Source organism: Solenopsis invicta, chromosome 7, assembly GCF_016802725.1.
Source record: "Solenopsis invicta isolate M01_SB chromosome 7, UNIL_Sinv_3.0, whole genome shotgun sequence".
Taxonomy (NCBI): Eukaryota; Metazoa; Arthropoda; class Insecta; order Hymenoptera; family Formicidae; genus Solenopsis; species Solenopsis invicta.
Window position 1 is genome coordinate 9,868,391 of NC_052670.1, and position 19,533 is coordinate 9,887,923.

The window sequence follows — 19,533 nt, forward strand, 5'->3', positions numbered from 1 at the left end:
TTCAACTTTTTTCTTTTTCTGGCCATATTGAAGAGAAAGAGAGAAAAAGTGTAAATAAAAACAGGAAACTTATACAGGCGATATAGAAATAAACTTTGTTATATTTTATTATTTTATTTTAAACAAAAAACAATTTTCTATCCATACACGATTTACAAGTTTACACACTCGTTCATGATTTACAAATTTTATTTTTTATTAAATTTATAAATTATAACTCAAATTGTATTGGACTTTCTTATTTCACTCACTTTGATCAATTAAGCATAATTTTTAATGTATCCAGACAATACACAATATTTATAAAAGACTTATGATCTTAGACTAAGAGAAAACATAAAGATCCATACAGATTTATCAAAAATATCATGTAAAAAAATTGATAAATCATGTATAAAATATTACTATATTAATTTTTTTATTCACTATAAATGTTACACGAAATATGTAGGTTATATTTTAATATTTTGAATAGATTTTATGAAGTATTTTTTTTTATAAAAATTATATTTTTTTTCTTTTATATCTATATATCAAAAATACATAGTAATATTTATCATAAATATTGTGTATCGCCTAAACAAGAGTACTAAAATTAATATTAAATGCGTAATAAAATTACCCTGTATAAATTTTAATATGACATTAAAACTGTTCGGCGTAGGTACTGTGAGAGCAATTGTGTCACTCTGCCTTTACAATTTCTTAGATATAGAACAATGTTAAAATGATGCAATAACTGCTAGCAAACTGTTTAAACATAGCCTAAATACATTCATTAAATTACCAAGTTGTTATCTTAAAAAAGTTTTTTTTGTAATACCTCAGCTCATTAATGCTCTCTTTTATATCATCCAGAGCCCTATGATTTAGTTTCTTTTTTGGCATTGAGTTTAATACTCCTGGATTCCATCTTCTAAAAATTACAAAATTACATTATCATATTGTTCTAATAAAATCATTTCAAATGTCATTTGTAATATAGATTTCTACACTAAAAAAAGTGACGTAATATAAATTAAAATGCAATTTGATTCAATTAAACATTGAATCATAGGCTATCATTATTATATGTAGTTGATTCAACTAAATTTTATTTATTTAACTATATTTGTTATCGCCTTTACTTTTAATCTTTTTGTGTCATTAATGTTGCTATTGAATTAACAAAACATTTTTTATTAGACTGATACTGTTGATTCAACATTATTTTTTCTGTGTATTAACTGTTTACGTTGCATAAAAAAAGCATGTCAGCATTTCTGTTTGTTCATATAAAAATAACAAATTTATTACCTAGCAATTTCCTTAACTGTGCTAACATCAATAATCCTGTAGTGCAAGTATTCATTAACTAATGGCATATATTTGTGTAGAAAGAAACGATCCATATACACAGAACTTCCAGCCAATGGACATGAACGTTCAAGAGTATATTTTTTTAAGAAGTTAAGTACCATCTTCTCAGCCTCTTCCAATGACACTGTACTCGAACGAGAGTTTTGTGTTAATCCCGTCTGAAACATGTTAATAATTAAGTTATAGAATTGAAAATTTCAATTTGCAAAAGCTCAAAAGTTCAAGAACATTTGTACCATCTATACAAGTTAGAAGCTCACCTTTGTGTGGTTTTCTTTACACCAATCATTCATATTTTCTAATATTATGTCTGACTGATGTATTACAATGTTCAAGTCTTCGCTGATAACATTTAAGTTTTTATCTGTCACGAGGCAGGCAATTTCTAATATGTGATCTTTGTCTACATCAAGCCCAGTCATCTATAAAAATATAATAATACATAATTTATGTTTCTATATTAATTACTGTGATAACCTTCATTATAAGCATTACATATAGGTATCATTTGTAACATTTTAATACCTCCAGATCAATCCAAACAATATAGTGATCACTTCTGGATGCTCTAATCATCACTGCGTCTGTTATTAATATATGTAACAATCTGTAAATATAAATTTAAATTTTAAATGAAAATAAAAGACATAAATATAGATTATTAAAAGAAATATACATATATCAAGAGAGATTAAGTATTCACCATTGCATTCAATTTCATAGAATAGTAAAATTAAGTATTTAATAATTAACTTTTGTCTAGTTTTAAAAGCTTGGAAAAAACTTTTTGCAATTTTTTCATGATTTTTCTCAGTTGTAAGTAAACTATTCCAAAAGTTTACTAGAAAAATTTAACTTATAGGTAAATTTTTATAATAAATGTTGCTTTCTTTGGAAAAGGAATTAAGGAAATCTATAGAAAAATTGAAAAGATTCAGTTTTTTTTCCAAGCTTTTAAAACTATAAATTTTTGTACCACACATGTCAGTGTCAAAAATATTTTTATATGCTTCTTAGACATATCATATTAATTTATATAATAAATTGCAAAAAAACAAATAATTGAGAAAATTATGAGAAATTGATTAACTGACAAAGGCAATGTTTTGATATAATTTTAAAAATAACCTTTAATTATACGTACTAAACATCAACATGTGTTCTAGAAACGTAACGTTTCTAGAAAACTAAAATATAAAAGCACTGCTTTCGAATTTCTTAATTTAAATGTGTTCGATACGCGGTCACAGTAGGATATTGATTATAAAATATAAAACTTACCAAATATAATATAAAGTAGACGTTAATGATGATCGTTTTTGGTAAAAATATTTTCAAATTTTTCAATGACAATTGAACAGATGATATAACAGGCAAGTTTAAACTGGCTCAACAATCTGTCTTAGGTGTGTTGTGCGTTACACACAGAGAAAAACGGAATATGCGGAAAAATAGAATCCATATGTATTTGATTCTCATTGATTCGCATCACGTGTTCAAACGCCATCTACTGAAAAACGTTATGAACTTATGTTCCCAATTTAATACTGGTCATTGAACCAGTTCAAGCCGACGAAAAGCAGTTGGGTCTACTATCGTAAATTAAATTACAAAGTTTGATAAATTAATACTGTTAATATATTCTTTCAACTAAATTAAGTTAAAATTAATGGTTTATAAAACTGACGTAGTTACGTTACAAGTTGAACAAAAAATTAATTCAATTAAACATTACATTTTAAGATTAAATTGATTTAAATAAAAAGTTAATATTGAAAGTATTATTCGTATTAAATTAGAAATTTGTAATATTTTAAAAATTTAATTATTCAAAACTTATAATATGTATCAATGAAAAATTCAATATTTTATTTATAAATTAAAGTTTATATGAATTAACAAAGAAATTGAGTTTTATGTAGGAATGTATGTTTATTTAATAATTTATTTTCTTTTGTATTGATAAATTTTTAACTTAGAAAAAAAGTTAAAAATTAAAGTTCGTGTTTCAAAATAATCATAATTAAAGTTAAAAATGAAATCATAAGACTTAACCCAGACAGGACACAATATTTCTAATAAATATTTAAAATATTTATTACATTTACTTTATATAGATAGATATTTATTACTTCGGCTTATTTTATATGCCAAGAAGGGACTTGGTTACATTTACTTTATATAATATATAAATATTTTATAGATATGCATATGAAGGAACAAAATAAAAAATTTTATTCAAAATGTTATTAAAATATAGACCAATATTTACCGTAGAATCAAATAGAACAAGGCACGATAATATCAAAATAACTGTTAAAATAAATAAATCGAAAAATGACTTGATACTTCATTTTAGAGTTATTTTGATATCATGATGATTTGTTCTGCTTGGGAATGCTGCTAATAAAGTCCTTAAAATACCACTGTATTGAGAAAAGTAATTAATATGATAATTTTAATTATTGTGTAACATACGGTTACATATGAGAGAAGACAGGTAAATAGTCTTATATCTGTTTTCTTAGGAATGTGATTTCGTTGATTTTTATGACAAAATATTAAATATTATATTTCTGTAGTCATTGGTTTTTTTATATTCCTTTCGGATAGCAAAATTTTACTATTTTTTTAAAGAACGACGTATTCACTCTTGTTATAAATGAAGAAACAGTAGCAAACTTCAAGTAATGTGTATGGTAAAAAGCGATAGTAACGATGCACCAATCACGTAACGTATAGCGATCCAAGTTACGCTATTGGTCGAGTGAAGCCATCGCGTCTCAGTATAAATAGCTTCGCCGAGAGGCCAGGGAGACAGGGAGACATTACGTGCAGAGTCATCGTACGCTTCACATCGTTTCGTTGAGTCTCCTTCACGAACTACAACCATGTCTGGCCGTGGCAAGGGTGGAAAGGCTAAGGGAAAGTCAAAGTCCCGCTCGAATCGCGCTGGACTGCAATTCCCCGTTGGACGTATCCACAGGCTTTTGCGTAAGGGAAATTACGCTGAGCGCGTTGGTGCCGGCGCCCCGGTCTACCTGGCCGCCGTGATGGAGTACCTCGCCGCTGAGGTGTTGGAATTGGCGGGAAACGCTGCTCGTGACAACAAGAAGACCAGGATTATTCCCAGGCACTTACAGCTGGCCATTCGTAATGACGAGGAATTGAACAAGCTGCTCTCGGGCGTTACCATCGCTCAGGGTGGTGTACTGCCGAACATTCAAGCAGTACTTCTGCCAAAGAAGACCGAGAAGAAGGCTTAATTACAAAGCAATTTCAACACGATCTTATACAACCGGCCCTTTTTAGGGCCACCACATTCTTCATGTACGGAAGAACGTTTCGTTTGGCAATCCTTTTCATTATATGTAATTTTATGTAGCTATTATTTATTGTATTCAAAGTAACAGTTCTTTATAACGGAATTTAATTTTTCAATATGATGCTTTTATGTTAAAATATTTGGAAGATTTTTTTTAATACAATTTTTGTCTTCGTAAGATTTTTAGAATACAAGCATATTTCATATTTTTTTACCTAATGATATGTAGATATCAAATATATTTATTAGCTAAACCAACAATATCTGCAACGACAGTATAACGATACTATTGTTAAGATAGAGAATTTCAATGCCTGATCTCGGTAGTTTTCACAATTTCGGCAATTGTCACTTGAACGTTAAATATAAGTCAACATATCTCATCCTTATATACATTTAATTTCAATCATCTTATAACATATTACTTATAAGGCAAAATAACATGCTATATAGATTAAAAAAATTTTCTTTTAATAACTTAAATTTATTCTTTCAAGTTGAAGAGTAATGTACGAAACTTTGAGAAACATTCGGAAATCTATTTGAATCAGATTTTTCTCATTATATTTATGTATATAATATTGTAATATTTGTCTGGTTTAAAGAAAATTTTGAAAATAGTAATATACTTATAAAAGATATTTTGCAATAATTTTTCCATTGGGTTTTTTTAATCATAAATACATAAACGGTACACAATGCCAAGTGCCGACTGCCGAGTCCCGGTCTCGCCTGTAGTTTTTTCCTACACATAGCGATTCCTGTTTGCTCGTGTTTCTCCCCACCACTGCTTTGAAGACCAATCACAGTCATCTACCGATGTTATAAAAGCCACGCAACGCTGGCTCTGCGTCACTCTTGACTTGGACGGCGTAGAGGATTGTTTCTTTGTGATTATGATATAGAGATAAATTTGGTGAATTAATTACAAGTCCTGTACGTTGAATCAATTACAAGTTCATTTTAAATTTAAACTTTTTTCTCCACTTTGGGATTTTTGAAGTACCTACTTTAACATAAAGGTATCGAATTCTTACATCTAATAAGAGTTTTAAAAACAATTACAAGATGGAACATTAAGTATACCGTTCCTAAATCGATTGGAGAGAAAGCTCCTCGATTATAATTTGACATTGAGATTTTTCGCAAGAGCGTGCCTGCGCTCTTGTGCAAAAATAAGGCGTTATACGCCGAATAACGAAGCAAAATTCATGAAATTGTTAAAAAAACATGCAACTTGTAATCCGTAAATTGCTTCAATGATTCGTATGTGAAATCGTTTAAGATTTCAATTTCAAAATTCTGTTATGATGCAAGCGGTTAGAGCGAAATCTATTTAATTTTTTGAATATGCTAGTCATATCCATGTCAAAAACAAGTTAACATTATGGCCAAGAAATATTAAATTGACATATGTTACAGCTAGCGAGCATAAATGCTTAAAAATATTGTATTTTGAGAATCATGCAAAGAACATTTATAGATTCCAAGTTTCATATAGATTATATAACATTATATATTATTCTAAATGTAAAAATTATATTTTACATTTAATTAAAAAGCTATCTCTTTCTTTTCTTATTAGATTTAGTATAAATACTGGTATGAATGGATATTTGCGTCAAAGCATACTTGTAAATGAAATCGGGTTATTTGTTGATACATTTGTATAGATACATTTGTTTTTCGGACGGTGCGTCCCCTGATAAGAAATATTGCGGAAATTCTACCGTGACAGGAAGTAGCGACGATTCTAAATGCGATACTCGAAAATTGGAGGCTATCGCGTGACTTTTATTCGGAAGATATTTTCTTCTCATGCAACATTATTCCGTAAAAATCGGGATAATATGCCAAGCGGGGTAATCTTCGAAGCATCATATATGCCGTCTTGCAATCATTTCTGCATGAAGATATATCACATGTAGAACGTATACGGAATGAATTGTTCCTCAACGATATTTTCTAATTACAAATTTCTGATTATAAAATCACAAACACGCGATAAAAGCTGCATTTGAGCGGGGCAATGCGCGGGAATTTATTTGAAATTATAATTCGTCCGCAGAAAGTAGTATGAGATAAAATTATACTTTGTTCATTACTTACCGGAGCCTACTTTTCATACAATGTTTGCCAAGAATCAACCAAGTGAGTTGCGATAAAACTCTTGAAGGCTCTGCCGACAGAGCAAATATGAAAGTTTTCTTTGCCCTTCGTTCTTTCGTACATTCATCCCTTTACATCGCGTCAAAAATTTCTGTGAAATTTAATGCATTGACCTGTCGTACAATCGTTTCAAAAAGAAGTCATTAAAGGAAAGAACGTCGTTTCATCACAAAAATCATTAATTTTTTCTTCGGCCGAGGAAACAAACGCTTCGAAATGCTGATGGATTTTCGTTCAGTGTTTTCGTGCGTCGAGCTCGCGAACGTGAAGCAGGGTAGAACCCGATGGAAACTTAACGATCATGAAACTCTGTTATAGGCACGAACGCACGCAAGCATGCATGCACGCGAGCGGGCACGCACGCACGCACGCACGGCACGCACGCATGGCACGCACGCGGCCACGCACGCGGGAATTGTCGGCCATACAGCGGTTGAATGTACGCACGCGAGCACGCACGTTATAAGCACATGCACGCATGCACACTCAGCTTCGCCTTAATGCGAGCCTACCGTGCCGCGGAACGACGTTGCCTTTCGATCCAACGCTACCGGTGCGCTGACTTTCTTATACGAGAAATAACGTTCCGTAGCCGATTGCGAAATAAACGTATAACGATGATAATGATGAAACGTCTGTTTAGAAATTTGAAGTATTTCGAATTTTTCAAATTTTGCTCTTTCTGAGAAAATGCTATTTATTTTTCCTTGTCACGAGAAGAATTTATTAATTCTAATAAGAATGGGGTAAATCAAATTTTGGAAATATTCGTTTTAATCAGGTTTGGATAAGTTAATATCTTTTTTGTAATTAAATTAAATTAAAGTTAATGTCATAAAATCAATTTAATTTAATTAAAAGTTACATGAATAAAAACAACTAATTAGAAGTTACGTTAAGATTAAATTTAAGTTAAAATTTAATTTTAAAAAACATTATTTATATATATTAAATTAGAAGTTTGTAAGTTTTCAAAGTTAGATTATTCAAAACAATTATAATATAGATCATTAAACAAATTTAATATTTTATTTTTAAATTAAGTTTATATGAATATAACAAAGAAATATTGGTTTTTATGGGGAAATGTATTTGTTTTTTTACAAAATTAATTTTTAACTTGGGAAAAAAATTAATAAATTAAAGCTTATGTGTTAAAAAATAATTAAAATTAAATGTTATTAATTTTCTAATTTTACTATTTAACTTTTAATTTTTTAACTAATTACTTTTCAACTCTAGTTTTAATTATATTTGTTTTTTTTTATCGTGAGTTTTAAAATGTAATGTGTAACGTTGTAGGTATAAATCCAAAGTAATAGTGATAGTTATTAAGCAGTTAATATTATAATATTTTTTATGAAAAGGTACGAGTACGTATCTATGGTTTATTGGACATTTTGATAATTATTAAGTCATTCACGAAATAAGGTAGAACTTGGTATTTTCGATATTTCTGATATAACAAAAGATAGAATATCGTAATACTTTGAAATGTTATTCAGTAGTCTCCGTTGTTATCGATGACATGGTTCTAGACTGTTAATGATTCACTAACCATTATTAAAATTTCTATTTTCATTCAAAGTTGTAAGATACAACATATCTCCTCTCCCCCCTCCCCCCCACCTTATTTTGTAAATGACGTAATATTACGAATTCTGATTTACGTGTAGATAAAATTATAGAAACAATCAAATGTAGTTTTTTAAGTATTCTGTTTTGGAATTATTATAAAATTTATCTTATACGGTTTTTGAAAACATCACTCGAGTGCTCTCACATATCATTTTATCTATGTTGTTCAGCGAATTATAAACAAAGATAAAATGATACATGAGGCATTCGGATAATTCCGAACGCAGCCTTAAGTGATCTGTATTATAATTTTTGTCAAAAATTAAAATAGAGTTTAATTTACAATTTTACGTCACTGATGTAACAAATGTCATGTAATGCGAAAAAAAGAAATTAGAATAGCATGCACACATTAAAAAAAAAAAAAATTATATATATATATATAAAATAGAGCAGATTATAAAAAATATAAAAAATTATAAAATTTATAACAAAATATTAATACTCGTAATTTTATATCAGATTATAGTTTTAAAAGTTTAGAAAAAAAACGTTTTTCCTCCATTTTTCCGTTTTTTTCGGTTGTAGGTGAATTATTCCAAAAATTTATTGTATTAAAAAATTTATAGATTAATTTTTCCAATAAATTTTGCTTTCCTTGGGAAAGAAACCAAAAAAATCTACGAAAAAATTGAAAACTTTGGTTTTTTCAAAGCTTTTAAAATTATAGATATAAATTAATAGTTATTTAATAAATAGCCAAAGTTATGCATGGTACATACACAAAAATAGGCGACATGTAAAGTTTTAAACAAGTATTCTAAATTAAACGCGAATTACATTTTATCTAGAACAGGCTAAAATTCAGCGAGGCTGAAACTTCATCGAGCTCGACACCTCGTGGCGACACTGGTATTCAAGATAAAGTTGTGAAGCTCATATCTAATAAGATACTCCAAACGGTCATGCATATAATTATTCATTCCGTATGTCAAGACGTTGGCCGAGGCGTTCTGGGACGTTCAAACTTGGCGCGCGAACGCGGGCCAATGCTCGGCGGGGACGGCCATGCTGCTCGGCCGCGATGCTCCCAACTCCGGACTCCGGCGATGTTTGTGCGTGCCTGGCACGACTGCGGTCCCACTATCGCGCTCGCCGTCTCCGTCGTCGCGTGAGAAGGCCCGCGGACACACGGTGCACGACAAGCGTCCCGACAATACGAGTGTGCCCGTCTGATCTCCCCGTGCATTGACATGTCAAGTCAAATATGTCTAAAGTGGAACAGTTTTCTCAGCAATATCGCGACCAGCTTCGAGAGCCTGTGGGAGGAAGAGGGCCTGGTGGACGTGACTCTCGCGAGTGACGGACAGTGCCTCACAGCGCACAAGGTGATACTCTCGGCCAGCAGTCCCTTTTTCAAGAAGGTCTTCCAGGTAAGCCCCCTTCCCCCTCGTCGAAGTCATTCTTCGTGATCGTATCCCGAACGTACACGCAGACGAGAGACGACAAGTCATCCTTGAATGACGCTTCCTCGTTATACGTTTTCAAGGGCCTATCTTCACGCGTGTTTTCATGCTCCTCGACTCGGGACCAGTGAAACGACACGTTTGACAGCTGTCGCCCTTCGCGGTGCTCTTGCATCGAGGTTAGAGGATTATTACCGCGATTATTATCGTGATAAACCTAACGATTATTGACTATGCGAAGCGATTAGTTATTCGGTTCTGTGAGCTTTTAATTGGGACAATTTTCTTGCTTATCTCGATTTTTGTCGACGAATGGTGGTAGTGCATCTCTTTGCTCTTCCTGAGGCGAGGATAGGTCATCCTACAGGTTGTCGATAGTCGATTTATAAACTCACTGTAACGCAAAATGCTAATTTTAGCATTTCAGTACGAGTTTTATTTATATTTTATTTTTTCTTTGTGAAAATGGCTTTAAATAAAGAAGAACTAAACAATTATTGTACAAAGTAAAAAAGGAAACAACTCTTGAACATTTACTGCAATTCATTCAATATAAAATTATGAGTTTTCATATTTTATATATTTTATATATATCATAAATTTTACTGTAAATTTCTTCTGTAATTTGTATTAATTTGCTCTGTTACTATAAACAATATTACATATTTCTAAAACATTGCATTTATCTTGGAAAATTGTTTACCATAACTTCAAATTGATTAATGAATTAAAAGAAGAAAGAGAAGTAGATAGCTCATTTAATTAAAAAAGTGACAAATTTGCACAATAGATACGCACAAGTACATTTAATTAATTAATGATAAAGATTAATAATTTGAATACTAGAGTTTGAGTTTTATTCTTTTATTTTCTAGACAAACCCATGCCAGCATCCAGTTGTAATACTTCAAGATGTACACTTTAGTGAATTGGAGGCACTATTAATATTTATATATAAAGGAGAGGTAAATATTGAGCAAAAGAATTTACCAGCGCTTTTAAAAGCAGCAGAGACATTACAAATTCGTGGCTTGTCTGGTGGGGACATCTTTGCAAAGGAGTCATACAAACGACTGGCCGAGTTAGAACAGGCAGTGTCTGATGATGCTCCACTGAGCAAAGATGAGGTACCTAAAAAGAAACAGAAAGTTAGCAAACAACAAAATAATTCTATCTTGGAGAAAGTACTAACACCTAGAATATCGCAATCGGAAAATACAAATGAGTCTGCTGCCAGTGACCAAAGCGCAAAGGATGGAGACTATATGCTGCCTGAAACATTACCTAATCCAGTGTATCATCGTTTGGAGATGAAAGTTAGTTCATCGATAGAAAATAGAAAATATTGTGATAAAAATGATAAAACAATTTGTGAGTCATATACAAAGAGATGTATAAAACAGCATTCAATCTCCAAATGCATTTCAGATAGAACCATTGGAAATGGCGGTAGACGACCTGCAGAAACGATCTCCATTAGATAAAGATCCAACAGAGAGGCTGGACACAGGACAAACAGATGGGAATCAAGGTTAGTACCATATGTAAACTCATCTTTCCTATCTTACGCAATTTAGTATGCATAATTGCAGATGTACAAATAGCTCTTGTATATTACATTTTGTTTTTTTTTTTTGTATTAGAAAATCAAATCATATATATCACTAAATAAAACACAGAATCTTCCCTCATTGCATTTTCACTGCTATATTGTTGTTAATATCTTTATTTTAAGTTCATTAAATTAGTTATTTGGAAATATTTTCATACACAATATATGTATTTATCTTGTATTTTTTTTAAATTTCTTAAAGATACTTGAAGATTTTTTTTTACTTAAAATTGAATTGGATCATTATTTCTTGCAACTTTTCAATTTTCAACATTAGATACTTTGTAAATTGCACTCTAATACTTTCTTATGATATTAGCATTATAAAAATTTGTTGTCAAGTTTTTATTAAACATTATAATTTAAAAAAGTAACTGGTTTTTCATAATTTCTAGAGTTTACAAATTATTATATTAAATATGTAAATTATAATTTTTATTAATAATTGAATATATTATGCTTGACAAACATACGCTATATTATTAATCTGTTTGCAGAAAAGTTTTGTTAAAGATAATAAGTTTGAATCTAATGCGAATATAATCACATTTTGCTTTGTCAGAAATTGAATATCAGCTATTATTTAGCATATATATTCTTTAAAATCTATCGTTTTCATTATCGCATATATAATATCACATGCACAAATGCTGTATACAATTGTATACACAAATTCACTGTCTTTGCGTATGCCGGCAGCTACTGTAGTATCAAAGCTTTTTCTTTGGTACTGCAGATTGTAGCTTTTTTCGAATATTCTGTTCGCTTTCACCGCATATTCTGTTCCGCTCGTTTTGGCGCGCTACGTTTTCTTTATTTGCTGTGCTACAAGGGCTCCCTGTGAGAGGTAGAGATTAGAGACAAAGATTGCGTGCACGAGTAAAGAGAACTATCGAAAAGACAATGAGAGCGACATAATTGGTGCAAATGATAAATGTCCTCGTGGCTTATTGCGTTACAGCAAAAGAATTTCGCGGTATATTTGATATGAAAGTATATCGTTAACGTTATCCGAAAATCTGATTAATTTTTGTAATAATTCAAATTTGTGCCAAAATTGACAATAATTATTTTTCAACTTTCTGCAATTTGTGAAGAGTTAATTAGAATAAAATTGGTTTTGGCGTCACGCTTCGATCGGCGGTGCATAAGCGTATGTACGTGCATGCGTGAGAGCAGTGCACACGTGAGATGGAAGATGCGTGATCGGTTTTTTATTAAACAGTCTTTAATGTACACTCGCTCGCATTTTCTTTATTGTGCGCGTAATTCACGTGTGTGAGGCAGAGCCGTGTCTAAAGCGCGCTGTGCTGATATGTGTGGCAGGGTCTGGGAACAGCCCTGCTGAAGACATTTCCGGTTTATCTGGCTTGTCCGGGCTAAGCGGATTCTCGGATGTCAAACCGATGCTTTACTCGTATCAGCATCTACCTTACGCCGATCTTCTGCCAAATCCGGACATAATTTCGAATTGGGCGTCGACCCGGCCGATGGACCATTTGGCCTGCGACCTTATGAAAATACTCTTCACGCCGGAAGAGAGGATCCTCTGCAACGTTAACGGCAAGATGGGCAAGCAACAGTTCGATAGCAACAAGATACATTTAATTCGAGAAGTCCTGTTGCATTTTAGCGGTATAGCGCCTAACAGCATCGAGTGGGAGGAGGCTTGGAAGAATTGCGTAACCAAAATCGACACTAGTAATAGGGGCTTGAAAAGGTATCTGTTTCAGAGACGTTCGGTCTACACCCAATGACTAGGGCGTTTTAGGTCAGGGGTCAAACGGAAACGTTTCCACTGGCTGGAATAGGATCGTTCTTATATAAACCCGTCACCCCGTTCATTCCCATACAAACGTAGGATGACTCGTTCCTCGCTTGTTCCATCTTGGTATAAGCTTTCGCGCTTTATATTTAGGACATTGTAAAAATAAAAATAAAAAAAAAATTGATGTAAGTAAACAGTAAGTTATGCGCGTGTAGCATGTAGCCAAGGGAAGAAGAGACGGATGGTCAATCACGTATGATTAAAATCACAGAATTAACGTGTAATTGGATTGGAATATGCTCGTTTTTCGATCTACGATGACGTTTCTACGCCGTAGATGTCGGGGTGACAGGGTACCTAGTAGACGCAATCGAATTATTTATACGCTTCAGGTTCGCCGCTCGGCGTGATGGGTGGCGGACGATCGAATAATTCTAAGCCTTCCTTTAATAGTTTCTTTCTAATTTTCACCTTATGAAGGGGTACCTCGAGATAATTCGTTTGATCTCTTCTCCTATCTCACTTTTCGCAGTTGCACACCGCGTGCTTAAGAATCTCCCCGCTTTTCTCTCTCTGATGACGCGTTCACGAGTCCAGATCGATCGTTCATCCGCCTGTTATCTTTGTTTCATGTATAGCACCTTGAATAACATTCCTTCTTACTCTTTAGTTACGGTTCATGCGAGAATTCGCTTTTACAGTAAAAATCGCGATACGATTAAAAAGCATATACCAGGGAGGCACGCGAGTCTCCCTTTCTCTCTCGCACTCGAATATACACATCACGTATTCGTTCACACGCATTACCAATACACGGACAACATGCGCGTGTGTATATATATATATGCGTTTGTTATGCGGAAATGTGCAGTATATACACGGGCGTGCATACGCGATACGCGTGTCCAGTTAGAGGTATATGTATGTATATATATATATGTACGAAGATACGTTTCGGTCGTGTTGATCACGTGCGTGCGTGAACGTGCTGCACGACCACGGCAATTCTATGTACACTTAAAGAAGCAAAAGAAAAAGCGTAGCTCTTACGACAGGAATAGTGATTTAAGACATGCTTGTAGAAAGTATTTAAATCGCAGCAGAGGGTCGCTCAGCATGCGCCACGAACTATTAGGGTATACGTTGCGAATCAACGTGCGATTTCTATTGCGCGTTTTTTTCTCGAGACTCGCGCAAGTGTTCTTTGATCTCTTGTTTATTTGTAAAGTCGTATTGATTCTTTTTTTTCGGTTGCGCGGGCGTTCATCATTGGAGCACATCGATAGCTTCGAAGCGATATTATTTAAATCAATATTATTGTAGAAAAGACAAACGACTGGTCGCAAATAAACATATTTTACATTTTTAATTGTCTCTTTATTTCTAATATACCTTGTCATATTTCTTTGCTTATTGCATATTTCTGCATTCGAGAAAAATCTATGAAAAGATAAGTTGCGTTTTACTTATAAGAACAGTAATTTTCTTGAGTTTTGTAAACTTAAATATTTTCTATATATTTTGATACTTTAAATATTTTAAATTAGAATCGAGAATAATTTAATGGAGACTAAATGGTATTATTTAAAATTAAAAAAATAAAGCATGCGTTATATGCTTGTATTTCTCTACTTTTATATTATAAGTAGAAAAGCATGAAATCAAGATATTATTGAGATTACACTATTGTATCATTAATTTCTGTGTCCAATATTTAAAATATACATCAAATTCTGAAGAAACAATTCAAATAGTAGAAATTTTTTACAGGATCGTCAAAGCCGATTGTAACAGTAATAGCTGAAGCTCGCCACACCTCTCCCACACCAGACCCACAAACTTATAGGAAAGGTCCTCTCGCTGTTGAACGCAGTTCGTTGTGGAACATCTCGAAAATACTGGACGATCCGTCATCTGACATACCGAATTATTCTCGTGCGGAACAAACGTTAGAGCAACCGGAGTCCTCAAATTTCCTGGGACACAATCCTGGAGTTTCACAACCCAGTTTTCCTACATTTGTTGAGTCTTATAGCACAGACTTATCAGAAGAGACTATAAAAGGTGGACCGGCATATCCACCGTTTCCTTGTCCTTTTTGCGACAGGGCGTACACTAGTTGGGGTTTCCGCAGACGACACATAAAAGCTGTCCATACTATTTCTCCATCTCTTAATTGCAAATGGTGTTTACAAGTGAGTTTGTGGAATTTTTTGATCTGTTTTGAGATAAAAAGCAAGCAAATGAAGTTATATCTTTGTGACATTTGCGTGTATATGACGGATAATATTTTATTTTTATAACACTATACATGTCCTATACACGGCCTACAGATTCTCCCTACGCACGCGGCTTGGAGACGGCATGTGATATCAGCGCATAATCTATCAGCCAGTGACGCACACAATGGTCTCCTAATTTTGGAAGAAGCACATATGGTCCTGCAAATAGCTCGTCCTACCAGACTGGATACATTGGTTAATATTATTAAGCAAAGTTCGCAACAAAACTGTGGTCATGATAGCATTCAACCAGATAAAGATTAGGTAATAATTATCAGTTACTGTTTTTTTATATCAAAAAATTTTATACACAAGCGCGCGCGCGCGCGTATAAATACACTTATTCTTTTTTAATAAAATTTATATTGTTGATGACATTTTTGATGACACCATTGTGTTCGAAGCAAATGTAAATTTATTTTTTTATATTAAAAAATTGTAAACGATTAAGATATGAAACATATTTTTAATATATATACATAATGTATATACATATACATTACTTTGAGATGTTAATATATTTTCTGTAAGGTCGTTAATGAGATGCAAATTATATTATATATTATATTTTGTATCAGGTTGTCAGCAATTTTGTCAGAAATAATAATCTGAACATTGTTTAAGAAATTAAATTAAAAACATGATGTAATAACATATATTTTTATATATGAACTACTGTGATGAATGAACACATATGTTACTAAACATTTTTAAAGATTGTACCAAAATGTTTAGTAACACAATGTGTGACTTTTTGTATTTGTAGACGTTATATATTTAAAAAAAGTTGTTATGAGTATGGCCAGTGTATATACATATTATATTTTAAATTCAAATTTTACAACATAATTAATTGTGGAATAAAATATAATCTCATATCGTATATATTCGATTTTGTTATTTATTAAAAATTATAGTTTATGATAACAAATATAATAGTTTAAGGATTTTTATGAAAAAGAATATTCATATTATTTATATTGATTAAAACAATTTTTATTTGTACATATTTATTACATGTAACTTTTTATCAACAAGAGAGAGGGGATTTTAATTAATTATGTTGTACCATGACTTATAATATCAATAATGGATAAACCAGAATGTTAGAAGATTTGTCTTCCTTTGTATCAATAGATAAAGAAGAATGACGTTATGTATTAATGTATTGATCTTTATATAAGTTGTTAAGTACTAATATATTTCTATTCATGAGCATATTATGCGCGTAATCAATACTATTATAAATGCATAACAAACTATAATTTAAATTATTCTGAGTTTATATCGATATTAATGTATTAAGATATTTTTCATTTGTATCAACAGAGAAATAATATTTAATATTATACTAAATAAATAAATAAATTACAAATAAAATATATTTTGTTTAGTTGCAGTTATTGATTTGGTTAATCAATAATTTGCCACAAACGATATCAGTAATTCATTTGTTATACATTTATGCTATTTTGTATTTAGCAATTAAGAATTTAAAACATATCTGAATTATTAGATGCAATGCATCTAAAATAAAATTTAATGAAAAATTGATTGCATTGATTTTTAAAATTTCTAAACTTTAATTGGCGATTTTTTTTCTTTCCAGAACTATATACAGATAAATACAGAACGAAAGAGATAGACACATTGATTAAACATACAATTAATCGATTTTAATGCAATTTCTGATTCTTTATAGGTCAGCCATACAACCTTTGATAATAATGCCTGGTGTTATTTCCGTCGTAACTCTGGATTATTAGATGCAATGCATCCAAAATAAAATTTAATGAGAAATTGATTGCATTGATTTTTACAATTCCTAAACTTTAATTAGCAATTTTTTTTTCCAGAACTGTGTGATAAATGCAGAATAAGAGAGATAGATAAATTGATTAAACATAAAATTAATTGATTTTCATGCAATTTTTGATTTTTTATAGGTCAGCCACATAGCCCTTGATAATAATACCTGGTGCTATTTCCGTAGTAACACTAGTTTTGGTACTTTCTTTATCCCATGCATTCTCTTTTGAATACTTTTCCGACATGAGGATTATTTCATTTGGACTCCATTCTGATGAATCTTTGTTATTGCCACTTTTGTAAACAGTGTTTGATTTGTCTAAGTCGCTATTGCGGTGATAAGATTTCGACATTGATTCTGACGGTATAACGTTCTCGTACACAGGATTACGTTTCATCGAAGCACGCTGATGGGGTGTTTTCCGCAGCATCGCCTAGAATAACAATCTGTTCTATACAATGTAATTTTTTTCTGAGATTTGTCGTGTAATTCTTTTATTTTTAAAACAGTATCTGTTAAAAAAATATATATATGTACGTATATATAAAACTGTGATTAAAAGAATAACGCAAATAGTAAACTGGCATATCTTACTTGAAAGTTAAATGGAGGTGTATCATCGTTTTCATCATTGTTGTTCCTGCGTCCGATCATTTCCATTTCTTTGATAGGATTTACGCTACAATAGAAAAAATTGTTACAAAAAAATTTATCAATATTGACAGAAATTTATCTCGATGATGATTATACCGAGTATTATTATTAACATTGCGATTAATTTTGTTCTCAAACTCCCATTCTGTATTGCTTCTATTCTGAATATCTGACTTGTTGAAATTGCACGTTGTTGATTGCGTTTGATTGAGTGGCGGTGGTACTTCCTTCTTAGAATATATTGATTTGTTGAGGTTGTTCTATAAATATATAAAATACAAATCTTTCATATACATATACAGAATAATTACAATTGGCAAATTATTGTAATTATGTACTTTAATATAAATTTTCAGTATTTTTTAAAATATCACTTATTATATAATATTTTTTCTAATGTTGTCAGAGAAATGGAATTTCGAAACTATAAACTGTGATTCATAAACTAACTACAATTGCAAGTTAAAATACTTTATCAAATTAGATATATAAATAAATAAAATTTTCATTTTTTAATTAATTTTGGAGAATTTACCTTATAGAAAAATACGAGGGGAAATTCACAGCCGGCATTGGTGTACAAAATTTCGGCAGTGGACTGCCGAAAAAAGTAGGCAGTGACCTATAATATTGACGGCATTGTCGTCAGTGGTTGGGGAGTGGTGAGCTCACTTCAGAGTCGGTTTTTCGATCATGGAGTTGAGCACAAAAATTTTTGAATACTTCGGGAAAGCTTTAGAATTCTTGTGCAGGCATTGGCGTATGATAATGGGCACGCGGTAGTGTTCATAATTGCATGGCATTGCCTTAATTTTAATATAGGATTGACGGCATTGTAGGCATTGACTAACAATAAGCATTGTCGGCAGTGTACAAAAATGTCGGCAGTGTTTTACAGCAATGCCAAAAATCGGCATTGGTGTACAAAATTTTGGGTTGTGAATTCCCCCTCGGAAAAATATGTTATTTCTTTAATGTAGAAGAGTAAAAAATAAAAATTCAAAAATTGTAATAAAACTTGAAATAATAAAATTTATAAACTGATATTTCTAAGAGAATGCTTTTAATGGAGAATACGATAATATATTTGTTCATAACGACTTACACTTTGTTACAAACTTACAGAATAAGGAGTATAAGATTCAGAGGATCGTGTGACATCACGTTTATTCGATTGAAAACCAGAAGTTCTATGATGGGATGGCTCCTCCGGTGGACACTGAATTGGAACATTTGGTTCCCTGGTGAATGGAATGTTGATCAAACTTTGCTCGTTACTGACAGTGGAACGTTGAAGGAGCGCGTGATGTGGTGAGTTTGTTGTTTGAACTTCGATATCTGTAAAACGTATTACGTTAGAAGAGGAAGTTTACAGGTGATGTAGAAAAAACAAATACAGGGTGATTATTAATGAATGTCCCCACTTTTTACTTGTGGTAAAAAGTGGGGATATTCATTAATTATCACCTTGTATATGACAAAACAAATTCATTGAATTGTTTTAGTTTCT

General features: G+C 31.8%; 4 protein-coding genes across 8 annotated transcripts in view; 2 read left to right on the forward strand and 2 right to left on the reverse strand.

Moving 5' to 3' along the window:
• Positions 1 to 107: 107 nt before the first annotated feature.
• LOC105200054 (probable oligoribonuclease) lies at positions 108 to 2,876 on the reverse strand. The gene is made up of 5 exons (XM_011167425.3): positions 2,641 to 2,876; positions 1,885 to 1,966; positions 1,620 to 1,781; positions 1,297 to 1,517; positions 108 to 916 (listed from the first exon to the last, which is right to left on the reverse strand). Exons 2-5 carry the CDS (start codon positions 1,933 to 1,935, stop codon positions 784 to 786), a joined length of 567 nt encoding a protein of 188 aa, XP_011165727.1. The 5' UTR covers positions 1,936 to 1,966; positions 2,641 to 2,876; the 3' UTR covers positions 108 to 783.
• A 1,299-nt stretch (positions 2,877 to 4,175) lies between these two features.
• LOC105200053 (histone H2A) lies at positions 4,176 to 4,671 on the forward strand. The gene has a single exon (XM_011167424.3). It carries the CDS (start codon positions 4,251 to 4,253, stop codon positions 4,623 to 4,625), a length of 375 nt encoding a protein of 124 aa, XP_011165726.1. The 5' UTR covers positions 4,176 to 4,250; the 3' UTR covers positions 4,626 to 4,671.
• An 865-nt stretch (positions 4,672 to 5,536) lies between these two features.
• On the forward strand, positions 5,537 to 19,277 carry LOC105200048 (protein bric-a-brac 2). Of its 4 annotated transcripts, none has more exons than XM_039452031.1 (7): positions 5,537 to 5,706; positions 9,283 to 9,864; positions 10,773 to 11,213; positions 11,326 to 11,428; positions 15,048 to 15,472; positions 15,611 to 15,823; positions 19,149 to 19,277. In XM_039452031.1, the coding sequence occupies exons 2-6, from the start codon at positions 9,685 to 9,687 to the stop codon at positions 15,821 to 15,823; spliced, it is 1,362 nt and encodes a 453-aa protein (XP_039307965.1). In that variant the 5' UTR covers positions 5,537 to 5,706; positions 9,283 to 9,684; the 3' UTR covers positions 19,149 to 19,277. The 4 variants fall into 4 exon arrangements, with proteins under 4 accessions (XP_039307965.1, XP_039307966.1, XP_011165720.1 ...); XM_039452032.1 differs by having other exon boundaries at positions 9,428 to 9,864; XM_011167418.3 differs by lacking the exon at positions 19,149 to 19,277 and adding an exon at positions 17,262 to 17,359.
• LOC105200050 (neither inactivation nor afterpotential protein C) overlaps positions 17,132 to 19,533 on the reverse strand; it is a 30,453-nt gene continuing 28,051 nt past the window's right edge. For both annotated transcript variants that reach the window (XM_011167420.3, XM_026138654.2), the window contains 4 exons: positions 19,147 to 19,361; positions 18,120 to 18,283; positions 17,964 to 18,048; positions 17,132 to 17,802 (listed from right to left, as the gene is read on the reverse strand). In XM_011167420.3, coding sequence (XP_011165722.1) covers positions 17,500 to 17,802; positions 17,964 to 18,048; positions 18,120 to 18,283; positions 19,147 to 19,361 — 767 coding nt within the window. In that variant the 3' untranslated portion in view covers positions 17,132 to 17,499. The remainder of the gene's footprint in view (positions 17,803 to 17,963; positions 18,049 to 18,119; positions 18,284 to 19,146; positions 19,362 to 19,533) is intronic.

Coding starts and splice junctions, on each gene's coding strand:
- LOC105200054 (XM_011167425.3), bottom strand. CDS start 1,935: ATGATTAGAGCATCCAGAAGTGATCACTATATTGTTTGGATTGATCTG. Junction 1,782..1,884: donor TTGTTTGGATTGATCTGGAG/GTATTAAAATGT, acceptor ATATTTTTATAG/ATGACTGGGCTTGATGTAGA. Junction 1,518..1,619: donor GTAAAGAAAACCACACAAAG/GTGAGCTTCTAA, acceptor AACATGTTTCAG/ACGGGATTAACACAAAACTC.
- LOC105200053 (XM_011167424.3), top strand. CDS start 4,251: ATGTCTGGCCGTGGCAAGGGTGGAAAGGCTAAGGGAAAGTCAAAGTCC.
- LOC105200048 (XM_039452031.1), top strand. CDS start 9,685: ATGTCAAGTCAAATATGTCTAAAGTGGAACAGTTTTCTCAGCAATATC. Junction 11,214..11,325: donor ATCATCGTTTGGAGATGAAA/GTTAGTTCATCG, acceptor AATGCATTTCAG/ATAGAACCATTGGAAATGGC. Junction 11,429..15,047: donor ACAAACAGATGGGAATCAAG/GTTAGTACCATA, acceptor AATTTTTTACAG/GATCGTCAAAGCCGATTGTA.